The 24712-nt window shown below is 42.0% G+C and overlaps 1 protein-coding gene across 1 annotated transcript in view; it reads right to left on the reverse strand.

The window, feature by feature from the left end:
* Positions 1-256: 256 nt before the first annotated feature.
* B3GLCT (beta 3-glucosyltransferase) overlaps positions 257-24712 on the reverse strand; it is a 118157-nt gene continuing 93701 nt past the window's right edge. Inside the window, exons 12-15 of the mRNA XM_027557475.1 lie at positions 24048-24147; positions 19819-19938; positions 13590-13734; positions 257-2261 (exon numbers count right to left, since the gene is read on the reverse strand). Coding sequence (XP_027413276.1) covers positions 2094-2261; positions 13590-13734; positions 19819-19938; positions 24048-24147 — 533 coding nt within the window. The 3' untranslated portion in view covers positions 257-2093. The remainder of the gene's footprint in view (positions 2262-13589; positions 13735-19818; positions 19939-24047; positions 24148-24712) is intronic.

A 24712-nucleotide genomic window follows, 5' to 3' on the forward strand; every position in this document is an offset into this window, starting at 1 on the left:
GATTCAAAACTAGTTCTTAAGATACAAACTCTATGAGAATCAGTTCCAACATATTTCCAATTCATTATATAATAAAATAGATAATGGTTTTATAGACCATGTGTAAATACATCTTCAATGTCCATGGTTTTTTTTCTTTTTAAAAACTGTGTTTACCCAGCTGCCAACTTCCTCCTCTGATTTCATTATTTCCTTTTCCCCATGGCCCTCCCCACTCCCACTCCACACTCATAAATACATTGGAGAAATCAGAAACTTAGGCAAAGTTCTTTTACTTATGGTTAGGCTTACACAGTTCCAAAAAGTAAACATAATTAACAGAATACCTAAAAGTACCAGAGGAGGCGCCCCGGTATCAGCAGAAGGCACAGGTCATCGTAACAGAGAAAGCTTGATGAGACCCTTCACATGGAGATGCTTCACGTTCAGTCCTGTTAGAGGAACACTGTTCTCTGAGTGTGACGACGGCAGGCACGAGTAGGAGCTGAAGGCTTTTCTCCACGGGGTCAGGCAGCCCAGCCCTCCAGGTGCGTTATTACAGGACCACGAAGGTGGCTGTGACAGTGACGGCAACAGGAATCCCAGCTATGACAACAGTGCTGATGTCATCAGCAGTAGCTTGTCCAGACGTTTACATCCTTCAGGCGCGTCTCATCCAACCGATCACGCTGGATCCATTCCCCGGACAGACCACAAAATCCACTTTCAGAGAAATGAATCCAGTGTGTTCAGTTATCATTGAAAACACACCAGTCTTGGTATTGGCTGGTTTGGAAAAATGATAAATACTATTGCATTGTTTTGGAAATCCATATAAGCTGCAAGAAAAATGTATCGTTAAAACACACACATGGGTACGTTTGGTGGCACAGCTTTAAAACCCTATGCTTGGATATAAAAACATTATAAACAAAATTAATCATTTTTATTTTTAAAAAAGTATTTTACTATGCCAAAATTAGTTTAAGACACAGTAAAATCAAATTTTGTGCAAAGACCTTTAGAAAATGGAATTATATAATTAAATGTTAAATACAGAATAAGCTTTAAAAATTAATAGTGTATTAAATTACTATATATTAAAGCTATGATGTGGAAATTAGTGCAGTTTCAAAATACTGTTTGCAGATTTAATTCCTTAAGAACCCTGGGAAGTTGCCAAATCACCATGCAGCCCTCCCTGACACTGGGGAGGTCCTTTCTGAGTCTGGAGTCATTACGTAATATACAATAAGAATAAAATACCAGGTACAATTAATTTAATATACTTGCTGAGACTTTACACAGAACTCAGTGACTTGAATAAAATACAACGCTGTTTTTTAAATACGAGAACACTTTTCTGGCAGCAGTCAGTACACTTTTGTGTTATAAGTAGGTCATAAAGATAGGGCTTCAGGGAGAAATAGAACACAGATGAACCTCTAAAGAAGCAGAAAACTCTCGCAGAAGACTTCTTATTCTCTTTTTATGAGGCATAAACAGAAAAACAGATAAAACATAACAACCCTGATTACAGACTCCAGGGGATTTTTTCATTTGCTAGACTTTTATGATGTTTTACGAATGATCCTTAATATAGCAGTCTTCCTACTGAGTTACCAGAAAATCATTTCGATCATCAATAGTATGGTTTAAAAGTTGGCCCCATGGTAAGATCCAGGTCAAGACACCTTCTCTTCTTTATTTTATGTATAATGGTGAAGACAGTCACGTCTCTCCAGCCTCATGCCCAGCTGACACGTCCGTTATAATGAAGAGCGAGGACAGGAAGGAGACTTCTGGTACCATTTATTTTTCTGTGACAGAAATAAAGCTGCTGTTTCACAGCTTGAAAAATACACAGTAATCATTGTGTATTATAAGAACTGCATAATGCCAATGCAAGTGATTTTTTTCCCCCAGAAAAGAAAAAAAATCTGTTTTCTCTATGACTTCTTCCCCACCCCCAACTCAAAAATGACCACATCACACGTCCACCTGCAGTCAGGACGCTTCCAAAGCCATGTGTCACGCACAGGTGAGCCAAGAGACGCAGCCCAGCAGGACAGCGCAAGTCTCGGCCTCCGACCCGTGCCCGTGGGCCCCGTGCTTCACAGCTCCTCTCTGAGGCCTCTTCGGCTCTGCTGCCTGGCTCGGTCCTCCTCATCGGGCGCCAGCCACGTGAAGTAGACTTTCACGGGATCGATGTTCCAGTGCTTGTGGAAAGACACGGGAACCTGGTGAGACAGGTAGTCCTTAGGGTAATCCACGGGCCGCGCCTGCAGACAGAACAGAGAATCACACCCTCTCACTCACCGGAAACAGTCCTGCTTCAGAATAACATTTAAATGTGTGGATCGACTGCTTTCTTTCCAGAGCTGGTGTTGGTTATGGGAATCTAACAGCAAAGAGGAGAATCCTTTCCAGGAAAATCTGCCTCCAGGCTCTTTGCTTCTGCATCTCCAGGTACTTCCTTACCCCCAGCACAATGCTCTAAACACATCCGCATTCTGCTCCGAGGTTCCACAGCCATGCCCCTGAGAGATCAACCGTGGTAATATGAAAAGGTTTCCTTGGTAAGTCATTGAAGTTACTATTAAAACTTCTGCAGAGAGGCGGAAAAACTTACTTCCCAGGTCTAAAGAAACTCTGGCCATACATGGTGTGTGTATGGCGAGGTGGGGCAAGGTGTTCTGGGGGTTCCCATTGCTCGTCTGCTGTTCTGACGTGGAATCAAGCGTATGTCTTTCAGAGAAGGGAAACACAGGTCTCATCAGGGACAAGGACAGGTCTAGAAAAGGAAACACTGTAGAGACACATGGTTGATGGCTGGATGGCATCATTGACTCAATGGATGTGAGTCTGAGCAAACTCCAGGAGATAATGAAGGACAAGGAAGCCCACTGTGCTACAGTCCATAAGGTCGCAAAGAGACACAATTTAGTGACTGAACAGTAACAGCAGTAGAGACACAAAGCAAACCTGTGGTGTCCTGGGTCTACAAATGCAGTGAGGAATGGCTGCAAAGCCATTCAAGGGAAGTGTGGGGGGCCTGACTATCGGGCCATAAGACCAGGTTTGTGATGCTCTAACTCTGGAAATTTGCTAAGATGTTTCAAGCTGCCATTCATACCATCACTGTGTGAGAACTGTGTATGGGATGTAAATCATAGCTCAGTACAGCTGTAAAGCGTCTAAAATAGTTTTAACCTCCATTTGTTGCACTGTTCAGTGAGCTGTCATCTCTACAGATAAGGTTTACGTTTTGCCCAACTTACGTCCTCCTGCAGTTTTAAACCATCTCTCTCTGTGTACACAGCGCCCCCTCTGCCTATGTCGATTCTCTTTGGTATTTGGGCCCAGAGGTTGATTATCAGAGGCAGTGCAGGCTTCTGAGCATCACAGATGCTGCTCTGGGTGCACTCTACTTTTCCGGTTTTGTCTTGTTCTTTTCCGTGACCTCATTTATCAGAAATGATTTCGCAAAGAGTCGGACACGTCTGAGCGACTGAACTGAACTGAATGCTTAATAAGCCTGCACTTCACTTCCACGGATGACTCCTGAGATGCAATCAATCACTTCTGGAATCTGCGTCAATAGAGACAAAGGTATTATGGATTTATTTTTTCCCTTTAGATATATCTCCCAACAGTTCATTTTTAAGTGTGAAAAACAAGCAACAATTTTGACACTTTGCTAGATTTGCTGGTTAACATTTTGAATTTTTGGTTAACATTATGAATTTTTACATCTGTGTTCAAGAGAAACGCTGGCCTGTGGTTTACTTTTGTGATATCCCATTTTAATCCCTTTGTTAATTTTTTAGCTATTTTTTAAGTGATCTTCTTAGTGCTTGCTCCTGGGGATACAGCGTATATCTGTGGCATCATAAACTGAGTTGGGAAACATTCTTGCTGCTTCTTGAATTCAATTTCATCAATGTATAAAGGTTTAAATACATTTTCTATTTCTGAAGAAATAGACTTGCTTAAAAAGTGTGATTCTAGAAATTTCTCCACTTCATTTAAACTGTCTAATTCGTTGGCATAATTTTGGTAGGATATATAATGATGCCCCTTTTTCACTTCTGAGTTTGGCAACTTACATCCTCTCTTATGCAATGCAGGAGACTCAGGATGGATCCCTGGGTGGGGAAGATCCCCTGGAGAAGGGAATGGCTACCCACTCCTGTATTTTTGCCTGGGAAAGCCCATGGACAAGGAAGCCTGGCAGGCTACAGTCCTCAGGGTAACAAAAGAGTTGGGTACAACTTAGCAACTAACCAACAAACAACAGCAAAAACAAAACAACTGGTTTTCTGTTGGTCAAGCTAGTTAAAGGTTTATCAGATCAGAACTAATTTTTGGTTTAACTGATTTTCTGTTTCCTATTTCATTATTTGTGCTCTGATCTTTATTTTTTTTATTTTATTTTTAAACTTTACATAATTGTATTAGTTTTGCCAAATATCAAAATGAATCCATCACAGGTATACATGATCTTTAATATTTCTTTTATTCCACATAGTTCAGATTTGATTTTATATTCTTCTGCTCTCAATGTAGAAACTTAGACTAGTAATTTAGTATCTTTGTTCCTTCCTAATATCACACAGTCAGACATGACTGAGCGACTAAGCACAACACAGCACAACATGTTTAAAACTATAAGTTTCCTAACACTCTATCATGTGAAAGTGAGAGTGTTAGTCGTTCAGTCGTGTCTGACTCTTTGTGACCCTGTGGACTGTAGCCCACCAGCCTCCGCTGTCATAGGATTCTCCAGGCAAGAATACTGGAGTGGGTTTGCCATGTCCTTCTCCAGAGAATCTTCCCGACCAAGGGATCAAACCCGGGCCTCCTGCACTGCAGGTGGATTCTTTACTGTCTGAGCCACCAGGGAAGCACGGCAGAGCACAACATGTTTAAAACCATAGATTTCCTACTAATCACTCTATAGCTGAACTCAAATTTTTGGATATGTTGTGTTCTCATTTTCTAATTTTCCTTATGATTTTTTTTTCAGCCCAAGGGTTATTTTAAAGCATGTTGTTTAATTTCTAAATATTGGGGGAATGTCTCCATTTTCTGTTGATTCTAATTTCATTCCACTGTTCTTGGGGGTGTACTATGTATGTTTTCAATCCTTTTAAATATATTGGGCAAAACAATATGACTTAGCTTCTGGTCTATCCTAGAGAATATTCCATATACATTTGAAAAAGGAAGTTTATTCTATTGTCAGATGAAATGTTTTTTATGTGACAAGTAGCTAATACTTGTCTGTTTCTCCTTTCAATTCCATTTAGTTCATGTAATGTGAAGATCTGTTAGCTATAAACATGTGTTATATTAATCATTTTTTCTCTTGATGTATTGACCTTTTGTCATGAAATGTCCCACTTTCTGTCTAGTAATATTTCTGTTCTTAAAATGTATTGTTTTGAATATTACTATAGCCACTCAAGCTCTCTTGTGATTTGCATGGTATTTTTTTTTTTAGTTTTTTATACCATTTTTTAAATTGAAATATAGTTAATTTACAGCGTTGCGTTAGTTTCAGGTATACTGCAAAGTGATTCCCTTTGTTCCAGTGCTTGTGGGAAGATATGTGTCTATACACATACAGATATTTTATGCTCACATTTTTCTTTTTTATACACGTGTATATATATACACAAGCATGTATATACATATGGTCTTTCCAGTGTACTTAATCACTCGCTTATATATTCCAGGTACCACATGGTATCATTTTCTCTCAGCCCAAAGGATTTTCTTTAGCTTTTTTAAGGGAAGGGAATGTCTGCTAGCCAAAAGTCCTTCTCACTTTTTGTTTATCTGGTAATGGCTTAAAGCTCAACATTCAGAAAACTAAGATCATGGCATCCGGTCCCATCACTTCATGGGAAATAGATGGGGAAGCAGTGTCAGACTTTATTTTTGGGGGCTCCAAAATCACTGCAGATGGTGACTGCAGCCATGAAATTAAAAGACGCTTACTCCTTGGAAGGAAAGTTATGACCAACCTAGATAGCATATTCAAAAGCAGAGACATTACTTTGCCAACAAAGGTTCGTCTAGTCAAGGCTATGGTTTTTCCTGTGGTCATGTATGGATGTGAGAGTTGGACTGTGAAGAAGGCTGAGCACCGAAGAATTGATGCTTTTGAACTGTGGTGTTGGAGAAGACTTTTGAGAGTCCCTTGGTCTGCAAGGAGATCCAACCAGTCCATTCTGAAGGAGATCAGCCCTGGGATTTCTTTGGAAGGAATGATGCTAAAGCTGAAACTCCAGTACTTTGGCCACCTGATGCGAAGAGTTGACTCACTGCAAAAGACTCTGATGCTGGGAGGGATTGGGGGCAGGAGGAGAAGGGGATGACAGAGGATGAGATGGCTGGATGGCATCACTGACTCGATGGACGTGAGTCTGAGTGAACTCCGGGAGTTGGTGATGGACAGGGAGGCCTGGCGTGCTGCGATTCATGGGGTTGCAAAGAGTCGGACACGACTGAGTGACTGAACTACACTGAACTGAACTGCATGTCTTTATTCCACTTTCATTTTGGAAGGATAGTTTTACTGATACAAAATTGTTTGTTAAATTCTTCCTTTTCTTTCTGCCTTCAGGTCTCTATTATTTCTAATGAGACATTAGCCAATAACATTTTAATTTCAATTTTCACTAGGTTTTTTTATTAAGGTTTTCACTTTCTCATTGCTTTTCAACGACTAAACATGTTCATGTGTAATCTTTTCCTGATTCTCCTGTAAGGGCCCTGTTGAGTTCCTCAGATCAACAGATTGCTTCTTATTACAATATTTGAGAAAATGTTGTTTCTTCTAAAAAAAAAAAAAAACTGTCCCATTTTTTTCTCCCTTCTCTTTTTAAAAAGAACTCCCATTAAATGTATGTTGATATACTTTATGTTTTACCACTTTGAGGACACGTTCATTTTTCTTTAGTCTCGTTTCTGTTCTTTGGATTAGGTAATTTCTATTCATTTGCCTTCAAACTTACTGATTGTTTCTTTTGCATCTCCAATCTACTGTTAAGTTCATTTAGGTAATTTCTCATTTCATTTGTTGGGTTTTACAACTATAGAGTTTCCATCTGGTTCTTTATGAAAGTTTCTGTCTTTCTATCTTGCTATTTGTTGAGTTACTGTAATATTTTCCTTTAATTATTTGATTATAGTTTTTTTTTTTAATTTTTTAATTAGGTGCTTTGAAGCCTTTGTCTGTCAAATCTAATACCTGGTCCCATTCAGAGTCCATTTCTGTTGACTGCATTTCTCCCTGAATATGTTTCTTTGCAACTTTCACCATAATTGGTTGGAAACTGGCTATTTTAAATAATGTTATAGCAACTCACAAATTTGTTCACTTTTACTACTCTTTATAAAAGACTAACTTAATTGAACTTATACCATAGACTCCTTCTCCCTGGAATGTGTGGCTGCTTTTTTCCTCAAGCTTTAATTCTCATTTTTTAGTATGATTTTCTAGAAGTCACTCCTATGCCTGAGCAACTTAATCTAATCAACTATATTAGATTATAATATAGGCAGAGATTGGACTCAGACATCTCTAGTCCATAAAGCTTCAGTCTACATTTGGATTGCAAAGGACGTTCAAAACTTCAGTGGATTTTCAAACATGCCTTGGCCTTGACTTTCTCTCAGGTTCATCACCATCCCATGCACATGCACAGAGCTTCCCAGTGGGCCAGAGAACTGCGGCTGGCTTATCCAGCCCTGCCTTCTTTAATGACTCAGTCGTGTCCGACTCTTTGTGATCCCAAGGACTAGATAGCCTGCCAGACTCCCCTGTCCATGGGATTTCCCCAGACAGGAAAACTGGAGTAGGTTGCTATTTTCTCCTCCAGTGGATCTTCCCAACCCAGGGATGGAACCCACATCTCCTGCACTGCAGGCAGATTCTTTACCAATGAGCCACCAGGGAAGCCATCTAGCCCTACTATGCTCTTATTTCCAGGGGATTAGATATTAAACTTCTGACAAATAATTTCTTCACATAATTGAAACTACAATCTCAGGCCAGTGAAGATGCAGGTTTTTCTTGTTTGTTTCCCACCCAAGTTTGACAATTTTAGCTGGCACACCTGTGGGTTTTCATCTCTTTCCCAATCAAGTTCACCCCCTGACAGAAAACTTGTTTGTTTTTTTCCAACCTGGCCCATACTGGTCAAACTGCTGCTCTCTCCAACCAAGCTGGGATGGAAATCAGGTAGGATTGGGGGTTTCAGCCAGAAAAGCTTCAGACTCTGTTGCTCTTACCCCAAACTACAGTAGTTTTTCAGGATTTCACACTTCTCGGTGCTTTCTGGTTGACTTCCAGAGTCCTCAAATGGTTACTTTGACAATTTTCTGCACAAGATTCACTGGCCATGCCATACCCATTCAGTTCAGTCACTCAGTCCTGTCCAATTCTTTGCGACCCCATGAATCACAGCACGCCAGGCCTCCCTGTCCATCACCAACTCCCGGAGTTCACACAAACTCATGTCCATTGAGTTGGTGATGCCATCCAGCCATCTCATCCTCTGTCGTCCCCTTCTCCTCTTGCCCCCAATCCCTCCCAGCATCAGAGTCTTTTCCAATGAGTCAACTCTTCGCATGAGGTGGCCAAAGTACTGGAGTTTCAGCTTTAGCATCAGTCCTTCCAAAGAACACCCAGGACTGATCTCCTTTAGAATGGACTGGTTGGATCTCCTTGCAGTCCAAGGGACTTCTCCAACACCACAGTTCAAAAGCATCAATTCTTCGGCGCTCAGCCTTTTTCACAGTCCAACTTTCACATCCATACATGACTACTGGAAAAATCATAGCCTTGACTAGACGGACCTTTGTTGGCAAAGTAATGTCTCTGCTTTTGAATATGCTATTTAGGTTGGTCATAACTTTCCTTCCAAGAAGTAAGCATCTTTTAATTTCATGGCTGCAATCACCATCTGCAATGATTTTGGAGCCTAAAAAAATAAAGTCTGACACTGTTTCCACTGTTTCCCCATCTATTTCCCATGAAGTGATGGGACCAGATGCCATAATCTTAATTTTCTGAATGTTGAGCTTTAAGCCAACTTTTTCACTCTCCTCTTTCACTTTCATCAAAAGGCTTTTTAGTTCCTCTTCACTTTCTGCCATAAGGGTGGTGTCATCTGCGTATCTGAGGTTATTGAGATTTCTCCCGGCAATCTTGGTTCCATCTTGTGCTTCTTCCAGCCCAATGTTTCTCATGATGTACTCTGCATAGAAGTTAAATAAGCCAGGTGACAATATACAGCCTTGACGTACTCCGTTTCCTATTTGGAACCAGTCTGTTGTTCCATGTCCAGTTCTAACTGTGGCTTCCTGACCTGTATATAGGTTTCGCAAGAGGCAGGTCAGGTGGTCTGGTATTTCCATCTCTTTCAGAATTTTCCACTGTTTATTGTGATTCACACAGTCAAAGGCTTTGGCATAGTCAATAAAGCAGAAATAGATATTTTTCTGGAACTCTCTTGCTTTTTTGATGATCCAGCAGATCTTGGCAATTTGATCTCTGGTTCCTCTGCCTTTCATAAAACTAGCTTGAACATCTGGAAGTTCATGGTTCACATATTGCTGAAGCCTGGCTTGGAGAATTTTGAGCATTACTTTACTAGCGTGTGAGATGAGTGCAACTGTGTGGTAGTTTGAGCATTCTTTGGCATTGCCTTTCTTTGAGATTGGAATGAAAACTAACCTTTTCCAGTCCTGTGGCCACTGCTGTGTTTTCCTAATTTGCTGGCGTATTCAGTGCAGCACTTTCACAGCATCATCTTTTAGGATTTGAAATAGCTCAACTGGAATTCCATCACCTCCACTAGCTTTGTTTGTAGTGATGCTTCCTAAGGCCCACTTGACTTCACATTCCAGGATGTCTGGGTCTAGGTGAGTGATCACACCATTGTGATCACTGGGTGATCACTGGGTCATGAAGATCTTTTTTGTACAGTTCTTCTGTGTATTCTTGCCACCTCTTCTTAATATCTTCTGCTTCTGTTAGGTCCATACCATTTCTGTCCTTTATCGAGCCCATCTTTGCATTAAATGTTCCCTTGGTATCTCTAATTTTCTTGAAGAGATCTCTAGTCTTTCCCATTCTGTTGTTTTCCTCTATTTTTTGCATTGATCACTGAGGAAGGCTTTCTAATCTCTCCTTGCTATTCTTTGGAACTCTGCATTCAGATGCTTTTATCTTTCCTTTTCTCCTTTGCTTTGGTTTCTCTTATTTTCACAGCTATTTGTAAAGCCTCCCCAGACAACCATTTTGCATGGGGATGGTCTTGATCCCTGTCTCCTGTACAATGTCACAAACCTCTGTCCATAGTTCATCAGGCACTCTATCAGATCTAGCCCCTTAAATCTATATCTTACTTCCACTGTATAAGTCATAAAGGATTTGATTTAGGTCATACCTGAATGGTCTAGTGGTTTTCCCTACTTTCTTCAATTTCAGTCTGAATTTGGCAATAAGGAGTTCATGATCTGAGCCACAGTCAGTTCGTAGTCTTGTTTTTGCTGACTGTATAGAGCTTCTCCATCTTTGGCTGCAAAGAATGTAATCAATCTGATTTCGGTGTTGACCCTCTAGTGATGTCCATGTGTAGAGTCTTCTCTTGTGTTGTTGGAAGAGAGTGTTTGCTATGACCAGTGCCTTCTCTTGGCAAAACTCTATTAGTCTTTGCCCTGCTTCATTCCGTATTCCAAGGCCAAATTTGCCTGTTAGCCCAGGTGTCTCTTGACTTCCTACTTTTGCATTCCAGCCCCCTATAATGAAAAGGACATCTTTTTTGGGTGTTAGTTCTAAAAGGTCTTGTAGGTCTTCATAGAATCATTCAACTTCAGCTTCTTCAGCATTACTGGTTGGGGCATAGGCTTAGTTTACTGTGATATTGAATGGTTTGCCTTGGAAACGAACAGAGTTCATTCTGTTGTTTTTGAGATTGCATCCAAGTACTGCATTTCGGACTCTTTTGTTGACCATGATGGCTACTCCATTTCTTCTAAGGGATTCCTGCCCGCCATAGTAGACATAATGGTCATCTGAGTTAAATTCACCCATTCTAGTCCACTTTAATTTGCTGATTCCTAGAATGTCGACGTTCACTCTTGCCATCTCCTGTTTGACTACTTCCAATTTGCCTTGATTCATGGACCTGACACTCCAGGTTCCTGTGCAATATTGCTCTTTACAGCACTGCACCTTGCTTCTATCACCAGTCACATCCACAACTGGGTATGATTTTTGCTTTGGCTCCATCCCTTCATTCTTTCTGGAGTTATCTCTCCATAGTAGCATATTGGGCACCTACCGACCTGGGGAGTTCCTCTTTCAGTATCCTATCATTTTGTCTTTTCATTCTGTTCATGGGGTTCTCAAGGTAAGAATACTGAAGTGGTTTGCCATTCCCTTCTCCAGTGGACCACATTCTGTCAGACCTCTCCACCATGACCCGCCCATCTTGGGTGGCCCCACACGGCATGGCTTAGTTTCATTGAGTTAGACAAGGCTGATTCATTGAGGCATCAGAGGGCAGACACACAAACCATAATCACAGAAAACAGTCAATCTTATCACACGGACCACAGCCATACCCATTAGTGGCATATAATTTTGGAACCGCAGAAAAACCACATGTTGTAGACACTTTGTTTTTAACAGAGAGCTATACTACACACTCCTTGAGGTCTGTTCTGAACCTGTGATTTCACAATAACCTTCCCTGACTCAAAAGAGAAGGAATGGGGCCCAGGCAACTTTGAATCCAGCTTGTTTCCACACACCCACTCTAACTCACCAAGAATCCTAGATTTTTTTTCTCTTTCTCAATATGAACAGATACACTCTCTTTTGTGAAAGTATTAGTTGCTTATGTATCATGTCCGACTCCAGTGTTCAAACATTACAAATGGAAAGTAATGTCCAAATCAGAGCAAACTCTCTTAAAAGAGGCTTAAGAATTGGAAGATAAAGCAGTGTCTGTTGGGGAGGATGGGTTTTGAGCACACTTTATGACTTTGGAAAGGTTTAAAATGTATTATGTGAATTAGCAAAATCATGAGTTTTAATGTTTGTGAAACAACACTTTTTAAATTACTTTCAAAGGACTTTTACTTACTGATTATTTTCCTTCTTTCTTTTCTCTTTACCGCTTCATTTACTAATGAATTCTTCCCTAAAGAAGCTGCTATAAAAAACTAAGACTGTGATGTGTGCTGTGTGCTCAGTCGTGTCCAACTCTCTGCGGCCCCTGGGACTGTAGCCCAGCAGTCTCCTCTGGCCATGGGATTTCTCCAGCCGAGAATACTGGAGTGGGTTCCCATGCCCTCCTCCAGGGGATCTTCTCCACCCAGGGATCGAACCTGCAACTCTTGCATCGGGTTCTTTACCACTGAGCCACCTGGGAAGCCCCAAGACTGTGATATTACCAGTGACAAATTATTTCCCTTATACACCAACAGTTTTCATTGTTCTTCCTCTCTGTGAGTGAAACATTATGAGATAGAACAAGAGAGAGGGGTCAGAGAGGATAACCTGCTTTTCTAAGTCCTCAGAACACCACATATAGGCTCAAGGTTTTAAAAGATGGCCAAGTACCTTCCGACTTGTACCAAGGAGGTGGCTTCTCAGACATTTCTTATTGTAGAGTTCTTTTTTTTAATCCTTCCTTGCAGTCCTCGAGAACGCAAAAAATGGGTTCTGCCTTTGTTGGTAACTTAAGCACTCTCTGTGCCTTGCTCAAGTTCTCCTGCAGGGCTATTTCTGTCATGCCCAAGTCTCTGTATGGCTACTGGTTATTGAATAAGCATGACAACTATATTTTCAATGTAAGGGAGGACACTTAAAATACATGTGCATTTAGATATTTCTAATTTCAAAAAGCTTTGAGTTTCTCAACAATGGGTGTGAGCTACGGTTATTTTGTAGAATTTTACATAAAATGTAAAAATACTGTAATAGGATTTCCTTCTTACCCCACATTGCAGGATGGTGACCTTATTAGCACCAACCACCCCTTATGAACATAACCTCATCTCTTCTATAACCCCCAGAATATATGCTTATTGAGATACTACACTGAAATTTAATTAGTTTAATAGCACCCAAAGAGGAGAAAGCCCAATAAAAAGGCAGCCAATGCTATAAAGACTGAGGCCAGTGGAGAACTGCAAACACTCGGTGGTAAGCAGGACAATATTGGGTCAGTCCTGATATTTCGAAATAGCATCTGATAGTTTCTAAACGCCATCAATTTTTTTTTAATACAAAAGGCGGTGGGGGGAAGGAACAGCTTCTACCTGGTCCCGCATGCAAGGATGCAGGTCAAACACCGTTTCATTTTGCACATGTTTCTGTGTTCCGTCTTCATGCTGTACAGGTACAGCATCAACCCTCTGGACAAACAGGTCTAGTTAAAGATGTCCCTGCCTGGAGCCTGTCTACACAGTTCTTAAGACTGTTTCCAGAAGAATACGTGAAGAGAAAAAAGTAGGATCTTCAAGTAAGAAGAAAATCCCCATCTCCCGCTCTGAGGTGGGAATAAAACCCTTTTTCTCACCTGATGGAAGAGAGGGCTGTGAGTCACGGGGATTCCTAACCCACTGAAGCACATCCCTAGGACCATGTCATCTGGAGCATCGTTGCTGTAGCAGCGACACTTGCTGGCGAGAAGTCTCCTGATGGCCTCTTTGCTGAAAACCATTCTGGGGGAAGCCAGAGCAGACAGAGAAGGCAGTTAGGTCCTTGCGACTGGTAATCTAAATGAGGAGATAGAGTTGAGAGCCACATTTCTCATAAAGATGTCAACATCAGTAGTGTTTCATAAAAATCACTTTTAAGTTATTTAATAAGCAATTGTATTTCTTCATGTATATCTTATACACAAATAAATAGGCAGTATTCTTTTTCTAGTATGTCACTGGAAAATTAGAAGAGTTCGTAAGTTCACACATGCTTAATGAGATCAGTAACAAAATCTGCCAACATTCCCCCAGCGGGCAGATGGACCCGGATATACAAGGTACCTAAGTCATACAAGTGATAACTGATGATGAGATCAAATCTAACTGGAAAACATGCGTGGTCCACGTGATTTCTGCTCACAGAAGCCTCCGTAAGGTGGTTTTGAGAAGGGTGGTGGGAGAAAGAGACTGATTGGTCTCCACTGGTGCTAAAACGCTGCCTGACCTGATACGCCGGGCACCTCCCAGTGGAACTCACACTGTCCCCGCCTTTCTGCGCTCTCCCTAGCGCTGCAGGAAGCTGGGGACTTTGCAGTGCCCTCCAGACTCCCTGGCCAGCTACATCCCAGCTTCATCCTGACAACAAGGGGCACATCCCTGGAGGAGGCCGTCTGCTCCTGGCTCAGCTGGTCTCTAGCCAGAGGCAGGTGTTGGGCGTGCGGGAGCCACGGGCTCCAGGAACGCTGGCACAGGCTGGCAGAGCTCTAGGGACAGTTCCCAAGCAGCAGTGGCAGCCAGTCCCGGGTCCGCCCCAGGTGCTGCATTGCTAGCCTGACAGCAGCGGTGGCCGCAGCAACCTGTACCAGTGGGCTCTCAAATCCAGCACCTTCTGCTCCTCCAGCCTCGGGAACAACAGCACTTCCTGGAGTTACTGAGCTCTGGGTAAAGCCACCAGCTCCCTTTTTGTCCTCTGGCCCTTTCCAATACCTTGTACCAAGTTCCTGCAATAAATTCTCTTCTTTTTAAGCACAGATCAGTTTCTAGTTTCCCTTCTGGTCCTAGAGTAGTACTAGATATTTTCGTATCATGAATAACCCAAGAGCTGATAGGACTAAAATGATTCACAAGTTCATTCCCAATAAGCAAAGACTTTACTGACAGCAAAACTATCTGTGTATCCATATATTCCATCGGCAAATAGAGGGTCTCACAGTAAGTCCTCAATAAAGGTCTGATGATCCGCATTTATAAAGCTCTTCCTGAGGGAGGGAAAGAGGACAGAGCCCTTGAGCACAGTCCCTGATGCAAACACATCCGTTCCCACTCAGCGGGGCTCAGTTCAGAACTGTGTAACCAGCACCAGTGACCACGGCCGGTGAAGCAGCAACATGGAAGACTCCCTGCCTTTGCTGACATGTCACAAGACTGGATGGAATATGACAAGACGACAAAGAAGCTCTTTATTTAAGGTGATACAAGGAAATAGGGCTGTACAAGAAGAAAAATGGTGCTATGAACTATACAAAAGGGAACTGCAAGTTTGAAAACTCACCATGAATGGCCTCTCTTAAAAATCGAGCATTCATCAGTGACTCAAAATGGCTTAAAGACTTTAAATGTAAGACAGATACCATAAAATTAGGAAACAGCATAGGTAAAACCTTCTCCAACATAAATGGTACAATGATTTTTCTTAGGTCAGCCTCCCAAGACAATAGAAATAAAATAAACAAATGGGACCTAGTCAAACTTACAAGCTTTTGTACAGCAAAGGAAGTCATGAAAGAAAGACAACCTATGGAATGGGTGAAAATATTTGCAAATGATGCAACAAGGGCTTAATCTCCAAAATATTCAAATAGCTCATACAGCTCAACAGAAAAACAACCCAAACACTGAGCAGAAGACCTTAACAGACATTTCTCCAAAGAAGACATACAGATAGCCAATAGGCACAGGAAAAGATGTTCAACATCGCTAATTATTACAGAAATGAGAATCTAAAACTACAGCGAGGCACCACCTCACACTGGTCAAAATGGCCATCATTAAAAAGTCTACAAATAACAAATGCTGGAGAGGGTGTGGAGAACAGGGAACTCTCTCACACTGTAGGTGAGAATGTAAGCTGATGCGGTCACTATGCAAAACAGTATAGAGGTTCTTCAGAAAACTAAAACTAGAATTACCATATGATCCAACAGTCCCACTCAGACAAAACTATAATTCAAAAGAGACATGCACCCCTGCATTCACAGCACTATTCACAGCAGCCAAGACGTGGAAACTAAAATGTCTAACAGACGAATGGATAAAAACGATGCGATACATACACACACACACACACACACATGCACAATGGAATGCTACTCAGTCATTAAAAACAAAATGAAATAATGCCACTTGCAGCAACATGGATGCAACTAGAGGTTATCATATTAAGTGAAGGTATCAGAAAGAAAGACAAATACCATGTAATAGCACTTTTTATGTGGGATCTAAAATATGGCACAAATGAATCTATTTACAAAACAGAAACAGACTCATAGAAAAGAGACTTGTGGTTACCAAGGCGGGGAAAGAGGGATGGAATGGGAGTTTAGAGTTACAGACGTAGGTGTTAGTCAGTCGTGTCCGACTCTTTGCAACCCCATGGACTGCAGCCCACCAGGCTCCACTGTCCACAGAATTCTCCAGGCAAGAATACTGGAGTGGGCTGCCATTTCCTTCTCCTTATAGATGCAAGCTATTGCATTTAGAATGGATAAACTACAAGGTCCTACTGACTAGCACAGGAACTATATCCAGTCTCCTGGATAAACCATAGTGGAAAAGAATATTTGAGAAGAATGTCTATATAACTGAGTCACTTTGCTGTACAGCAGAAATGAGCACAACACTGTGTAAACCATCAGTTAAAAAAATAAAAGTAAAAAATGTTAATTATAAAAAAGATGTTGAAAGGGTATAAGACTAATAATATGACTTCCTTTAACATACAATATAGTAATTTTAAAAATAGTTTTAAAATAAGGAAGACTAAAATAGGAGCCAGGGACTTGCCAAGGGCGTACCTGCAAATCAAGACACCTGCAGAAGTGTGTCAGAAACAGGCCAGACCTGTGCTGGGCTCTGAGCAGATGAACAGGTCATGGTGGCCTCTCTGGGCAACAGAACCGAGGCCTCTTCCAAGGAGGAGCCAGATCACCAATGACATCCTGAGCACAGCTTCATACCCAAACATATGTAAGCACTTTTTAAGAAAACAGTTATTGAACTAATTATCTCTAATTACCCAAACTTTCAAGGACTAAGCAACAAAGTGGAAAACAGACAGCTGGATTCTAATAGTGCAAAGGTCTCATTTTCCACACATACATCACTGGAGTCCACACTCCTGGGTTATCCCTGATAACTGGGGCTTAAGAGGGTGATTTAAAGCAATGGTTTTCAAAAATTTATTCGACTCTAAACCACAGTGAGGAAACAGAAACACAGTCCATATGTAACCATTTATGTTTTGTGTATGGGTGTAAAACTGAAAAATACACATAACATTTGCTACATAATATATCTATTTTATTCTGTTCTGTTCTATATTTCATTATTTTTAAATGTTGGTTGTGATCCATTAACTGGTTTTTAAAAGCCATTGATTGATTCTGACTTGCTGTTTAGAAAAAAAGCATGTTGGTTCTTAAGTTAGATCATCAGAAAAATCTCTTGTAACATCAGAGAAACTATTATGCCTGCAGCTTTTATCAAAGGCAGAAATGAGACAATCTCATGAAGAATGTTTCTGCATCTTTGTGAAGTGCTGCTATGAACAGAACATGACACTGGTCCATGTTAGTCATATAAAGATCAGTACCAGTGTTCATGCATCTGCTTATTCATTTGTCCCCTGGACCCTGTAAAACTGCGTCTCCACGACAGGCAGTGAGGATGGAATGAGAAATGAGATGCAGGTGTTGCCTTCAAATAATTCATAATTTGGGTAGAAAACAGGAAAGTAAATAGGCAATTAAATGATAATGGTCACCATAATGTGCTTCGTGTATATGAGGAAAGTATCTAACCCAGATTCAGGAGCCAGACTAGCTTAGGGCTTGAGAATGATATATTGTCCACGAGAAGCAGAAGGATTAGCCAGGTGACAGAGGCGGAAGGCGGCCGGGGGCGCGGTGGGGAACTGTGCTGTGAAGAGAGCAGCAGACGCCGTATGTGAGGGAAGCGTTAAAAGACAGCGCCTCTGAGGAACTGAAAGAGGTTCAGCACGAATTCTCTCAGGATGAGGGCGAAGATAAACGAGGCTAAGACGATAGAACAGCATCTGCCAAGACAGAGGCAGACCTGGTGAGCCCCAGTGAGGAAACTGGACTTTATCCCAGTGGAAATGAGGGGCTGTACAAGGGCGCGAAAGACTTCCACTCCCCTGGTCCCGCAAAGAAAAACCCAAATAAGATACAAATCACACTAACCTAAGGAACTGCTGAAGAGATGAGTGAGTGGAAGCCTAGATGAGCCGGCTTTCAGGGAAGAGCCTTGCCCGGGAGAGAGGGTCTGGGGGTGGGAAGGCAGGAGGAAAGACAGGTTAGAGACGTAGCCCCAAGGCCGGGTCTCGAGCACCTGGGGGCTGGGGGTTAGGCCAACGGGAAGTGGTTAAAAGTGAGGCCCGATCCAGGTCAGTGTGAGTCTGGTTGAAATCTGAGCGATCATCTTCTAGTCAGATGCCTGCAGTAGGAGAGGAGAGTTCAGACTAACAGCAACAGGAAGGCAGCGCAGCCTCTGAGCAGGGAGCGAGAGGACCACAGAGAGTCTCTGACATCAGCACAGCAGGGAGGAGGACGAGGGGCGGGGGGACCAGGAGGCTATGGCTCTGCCCCTTCTGGGGTCAAAGTATTAACACATTCCTGCTGCAAAATATATCGACCCAAGTACAAAGCACAGTTGTTCAGCTGCTCAGTTGTGTCCGACTCCTTGCGACACCATGGACTGCAGCATGCCAGGCTTCCCTGTTCTTCACTACCCTTTACAAAAGGGGAAACTCTGGCTTAATGGACACCAGCCCCTCACCCAGGATACTGATGCATTACCACAAGGCTGCAAAGAGCTGGAACCTTCTTAAATGATGACGAGCTCAACACTCCTCGGCTTGATGCTTTAGTGTCTTCTCCAAGGCCTCTGTGGACCCCTGCTTCCTACTGCTAATGGCCTCAGGTAGATCAACAAAGATCAGAACTTGCCCAGGCCTGGTTATCACTAGGAAAGGCCACCTCCACAACCATACTTCAGTCACCACTAACCAGGCCAGACCAAAACGGGAACCCCTGGAAGACCACCCTGTAGTTGTAGGCCCGGTTCTAACCTAGGGGATTGCCAAGTAAGAATAAAAAGTCCGAGGGTTCAGAAACCTACAATCCAGTGAATGCTGCCCACCACATAGTGGATACTCAACAAAACCTGCTGAATACGTGTAAATCACTACAGTGGATAAGAAGATTCTCCCTAAACACCCAGCAGCAAATACTATAGAAACAACAGAACAGGCTAACTGCTTGACTGATTCACCTACACAAATCAAATCAAAATCTCTCCCCATAAGAGATTAGGCAGAAGCTTACCTAAAAGCACTGATTCTTAACTATATTTAAAACCCATAAATCCCACACAAATATCCCATAATTGCTTAAATCTAAACTTCTGTAACTACTCTTTTCCCCAAATACAATCAATAAGCACGGGATAATTAAGAAGTCTAATGAATTATTTTCTGAAATGAAAATCTAGACCCCAAATTTTTTCATTCAAACAGACGATCAAAACTAACTGGCCACCTAGAAGCAATCACTACTACAGGCACATTTCTACCAACTATCATCTATATATATCATCTATATATACATACATTTATATATATATAATTTCTTCAAGGAATAAAATGTTCTTCACTGTGGGTTCTTTTTAATGTTCACGTTCCTATCATAGTAACAGCTCCCCCCATTTACAGAGCTCTTAGGTATCAGCCTAGAGCCCATAGCACAGACCCACCCCTGCATCCCGGAAACAGAAGTGCAATTTCCAGAAAGCCAAGCTTATAGTTACCCTCCTCCTCCTGTGACGTAGCTGTAGCCACCGGTGCCCAGCCCGTAGCCGTAACGCTCTCCCAGAAACACGGGTTCACGGGTGTCGTAGCAGCTCAGCAGGTGCCGGAGCCTGGAGATGCTAAGATTCCCAAGGGAACAGAAGCGACAGTTCCTTAATTCAAATGTGTCTGCAGAATACATATTTTACGGTTCTTACATCCCACTGGTTATACTCTGCAATACTCCCTCTCAGTCACAGAGATGAAATTCAAGAGACTTACAGAAGAAAGATTTTTAAAAAGAAAAAAACTTGATGTACACTGTACATCACTGGAAACAGGAGAGAAACTGAGAAACAAGGGTCTCCCCCTGTTTTCACAAGCCCAGACCAGCAGTGGCTGCCTTGTGTGCATGGGCAGCGTGGCCAGGCGAGGAAGGAGGGTGGCCAGTGGTCTGCTCCCCACTGAATGAACTCCTCAGTGTACCTTTTCAGACCTCGCTGGTATCTGTAACAATCCTTGATGGCTAAAAAAGGAACCTGTAAAGTACAGATGAGTCCTTGGCAGGCAGGTGAAGGCAAGGCGGGAAGGGAATTTGGGCAGCAAAGCTTTCCAGGGGGCCTTCAGATTGTGGCACACCACTGCACTGTACTTACGGCCTCCTCTAGGGAGGCTTCCCTAATCCATGGCCTTTTGTGTCTGTCTGTCTATACCTCTGGCCCCTATGCCTCCTTGTCGTATGTCAACAGTGACAGCTTCCACAGGGCTGTGGGAATATCCATTAGCTGCTCAGAAAAATGCATTTATTTGTCATTCACTTTATTCTCAGTTTCATCTCCTTTAACGGTTCCTCGGTTTTTTTAATCTTTCATGACACTGGTATTTTTAAAAAATAAATGCCCACCCCCCTTTTAATAGATTGGTCCTCATCTTGGGTTTGTCTGATGTTTCCTCGTAACACAGGCAAGGTTACACATCCTCAGGTGCTGCAGGGACACAGAAGGCATGCCGTCTGGCCTGCGGCATCCGCCTGTCCTCCACTGGGAGGGTCTGTTTTGATCACACGGTGCTGCCCGGGGTCTCCCCTGGACACTTGCTATTTTGCCTTTGCTGTTTCTCAGAGTCTCCGGCAGACACTCTAACACTAGCAAGTATCCTGGTCCTCATTAAAACTTATCCCTAGTTTGGCATCCGTCAGTTTCTTGCCTGAATCAGTCTTTACTCTGATGGTGTCAGAGAGATGACTTTTCCAGCTCCATCAACCAGTCAGAACTCCTTGCTCCCTGCTAGCCAGAATCTGCCCGCTGTGGACTGAACTGTGTCCCACGCACAACATTCATATGCTGAAGCCTTAACCCCCCAGGTGACTATATTTGGATATGGGGCTGAGAGAGTTAATTCCTAGGCAGGTTGATAAGTCCAGGGTCCCCAAGGAGGAGAAAGGGGTCTGGGGCTCTCGAAGTGGAGACAGGGCTCTGGAATTCTCAGGGAGGAGGAAAGGACAAACATCTTTTTTCTTTCCTCTACATTCCTTAGTCTCAGTCCCATAAAATGTTTCCTTTAAGCCCAGAACTGATGATTACACAACAACTCAGTTTTAACTCTGTACTAAGGATCATATAGGGTTTCCCTGGTGGCTCAGAGGTTAAAGCGTCTGCCTGCAATGTGGGAGACCTGGGTTTAATCCCTGGGTCGGGAAGATCCCTTGGAGAAGGAAATGGCAAGCCACTCCAGTATTCTTGCCTGGAGAATCCCATGGATGGAGGAGCCTGGTGGGCTACAGTCCACAGGATCACAAAGAGTTGGACAGGACTGAGCAACTTCACTTTTCAAGGATCATATAACAACAATATATCCTGCTTGAGGACAGGCTCTCCTTTCTGAAAACCTTCTGGCTAATCTGTTATCTTAAAATGTAAATTATGGGAGTGGGTCTAGTAAGATGTTTACAACCTTGACACATTCTTTCAATTTATTCCAATAACTAATTTTAAAAGTATTTAACTCCCTTGCTTAGGCTATCAAGGGGCGGGGGGCGCTCTCCATCCCCTTTCTGATATCTATGTCAGAAGCTTTCTCTGTCTCCTTCTATACTTTAATAAAACTCTGTTGCACAAAAGTTCTTGAGTGATCAAGCCTGGTCCCTGATCCCGAAGTTAAATCTTCTTCAGAGATCACGAATCCGACACGGTTCCCCGTAAGCTATCAGGGCCTAGAAGGAGGTTCAGTGAAGTCACCAGTGTAGGACTTGGATGCGACAGAACTTGTGTCTGTATGAGAGGAGACACCAGAGAACACTCTCCATGGCAGACAAAGAAGAGGTCCCGCGAGCACACACCAGGCCAGCGGCCACCCTCAAACCAAGAGAAGAGCCATAGAAACCTGCCTCACCAGCACCTTGATCTTGGACATCCCAGCCTCCAAAACGAGAAATAAATTTCTATTGTTTAACATAAATTATTTTGTTTATTATTTGGTATTTTGTTATGGAGCTAGATCTGCCTCATTACTTTTTTATTATAAGCATGAACTTATTGCTTCCTAATTGTCATGGTTCCTAATCCATTATCATCCTCAATGACACTAATGCTTGTCCCAGATTCCACCAACGGGAACCTCTTCAAGCTTGCTCCTGTGTCCTCTTAACATGCATTCTTCTTTCTTTCTTTTTTTTCCTAAGCACTTCCTAACTCTCTGGCATAAGAAAAAAAAAAGTTAAAATGTCTTCCTATATTTTCCTTGCCTCAACCTTAAAATCAGCTCTTTCTCTGAGAAGGCCTGGTTCCTTTTAGTAGGAAAGTTGTAGTATTAGTTCTGTTCATTAGTTGCTCGGTGCTACTGGGGATCTTGGTATCTGGTCTTCTTTGGTGTGAAGAACTAGAAAGATATGTGTGCGCACACACACACACACACACTGTAAAAACCATGAGTCTAATGGAAATTATGAATTCTTAGAGATTTCTCTACTTCTAGTCTTCCAGCCTATCAGCTTGACCTGGCCCATCCATGTCCTTCCACAGTGAGAACCATGGCTCCCACCCAACACTATTTCCACTTAGCATTCTACTCAGTCCTACAACCTACCTAACGTACCTTCAGAGTTGCTTCATGACAAAAAACAGACCGACTGAAATCTCAGGAGTTCTTTGGCATCTCCACTTCTCTACCCCTGAAGGTGTGTCTCTAAAACCTATCTTCAGCAGTATTTGCTTTATATTTTCCCTTCAGTGTGATTATGTTTTCATCTGAAATACAGTTAGTTTGTTTCAGCTTTCTCCTCATCCTTATTGATTTTTCCCATCCTTATAGATTCATTTTATTTTTCAATAGGTAAAATATGAGCACACTTCCCAAAGTCAAAACTAAACAAAGAGATAGAAAAGGGGCACACATACCCCACCTCCATCTACCCCACGCTCCCACCCACCCCTCTGTGGGAACTACTTCATGGACTTCCAGTTTATCTGCCCACTTTGTTTTTGAACAGCTAAGTCCACATGGGTATGTTTTATTTCCCCTTCTTTCTTACACACAGGGAAGCAAACAAAATACACTCTTATGCACTTGGCTTTTTCCACGTAATGGTATTACTGGAAATCACTTGATACAATTTGTTAATTTTTTTTTCAAGGAACCAAAATTTTGGCTCTTTAGTTTGATCCTCTGCTTTTTTGACCTCTACCTCATTATTTCTGCATGTATCTTTATTATTATTTTCTTCCTTGTTTGTCTGGGTTGACTTTGTGATTCTTTTCCTAGCTTGAGTTGGGAACTGAATTTTTTATTTTTATTGTTCCCACTGGCTTGGCAAACCTTACCCATCCCTTTATCATTAGACTTTTGGAATGACTATGTTTATGTGTCTTTCATATAAAGCATAGATTTGGGGCTTGTTTTATGAAGCACTTTGAAAAGTTTGTTAGGTGAGCTAAACCCACTCACATTTAGTGATATGACTGATGTTTGATTTCAACATTAAAATTATTTTAGTTTTGAATTATTTAGGTTTGAGTTATTATACATATAATACTGTATTGTCTACTGTCCATGTTTTAAAAATAACTCATTTCAGATACTGTGTCCTTTACAGCGCGGGGGGCGGTGGAGGGGAGGAAACATGTTTCAGATGTGAGGGTAAAATCCAGTCCCTGTTTCTACATGCTGGCCAGCAGCAGAAGTACCCACCCTAGTTTCTGCCTATGAATACATGTAGAATTTAAAGCCGCCTGAGGACAAGAGGGCCCCTTACCTTATTAATGTGTCATCATCCACAATGACCAACCACGGTATTTTGTCATGGCTATGATTTAGAAATCTTTCCAAAATGGCAAATGTCTTTCCACAATGACCTAGGAAAGGTGAGAAGAAAACTTACAATGTATTACTTTCCTTAAAACATTGTGAGTCAAAGTTTAAACACTGGTATTCACTTAAGAATTTGAAATTTTGAAAACCAGCCTTTTCTAATTTCCATGGACTTAGTGAACCAGGGGGAACGATAAAAATCATGAAGTCAGTCATTCATTTCATACATGAGAGACTGAAGACCTAGAGAGGTGAGGGGAATTACACAAAGTCAGGTATAGGAAACACTGTAGTTCACTCCAGACACATAAGAAATTTGTTAAGTCTTGCAGAAATTACAGGAGCCTGGCTTCTTTCCTTAGACCACATTATTCTGAAAAAAACATTAGAATCTCAGGCATCACAACCTTAGGGAAACAATGGTGCAAGATACAATATTATACTGTCGATTATTTATTTTGTAAATACTTGCTATTACGTTTCTAAAACGCCAGACATGGTGGCCAGCTCTGGGATGTACACTAAAGATACAGTGTTATCAGAGGCACAGTCCCTTAGATGCCGACAGATAGCAAACCTTTCATGGAAAATGCTGAGGCCAGGTCGGCA

This window comes from Bos indicus x Bos taurus, chromosome 12 (genome assembly GCF_003369695.1).
Source record: "Bos indicus x Bos taurus breed Angus x Brahman F1 hybrid chromosome 12, Bos_hybrid_MaternalHap_v2.0, whole genome shotgun sequence".
NCBI classification, from domain to species: Eukaryota; Metazoa; Chordata; class Mammalia; order Artiodactyla; family Bovidae; genus Bos; species Bos indicus x Bos taurus.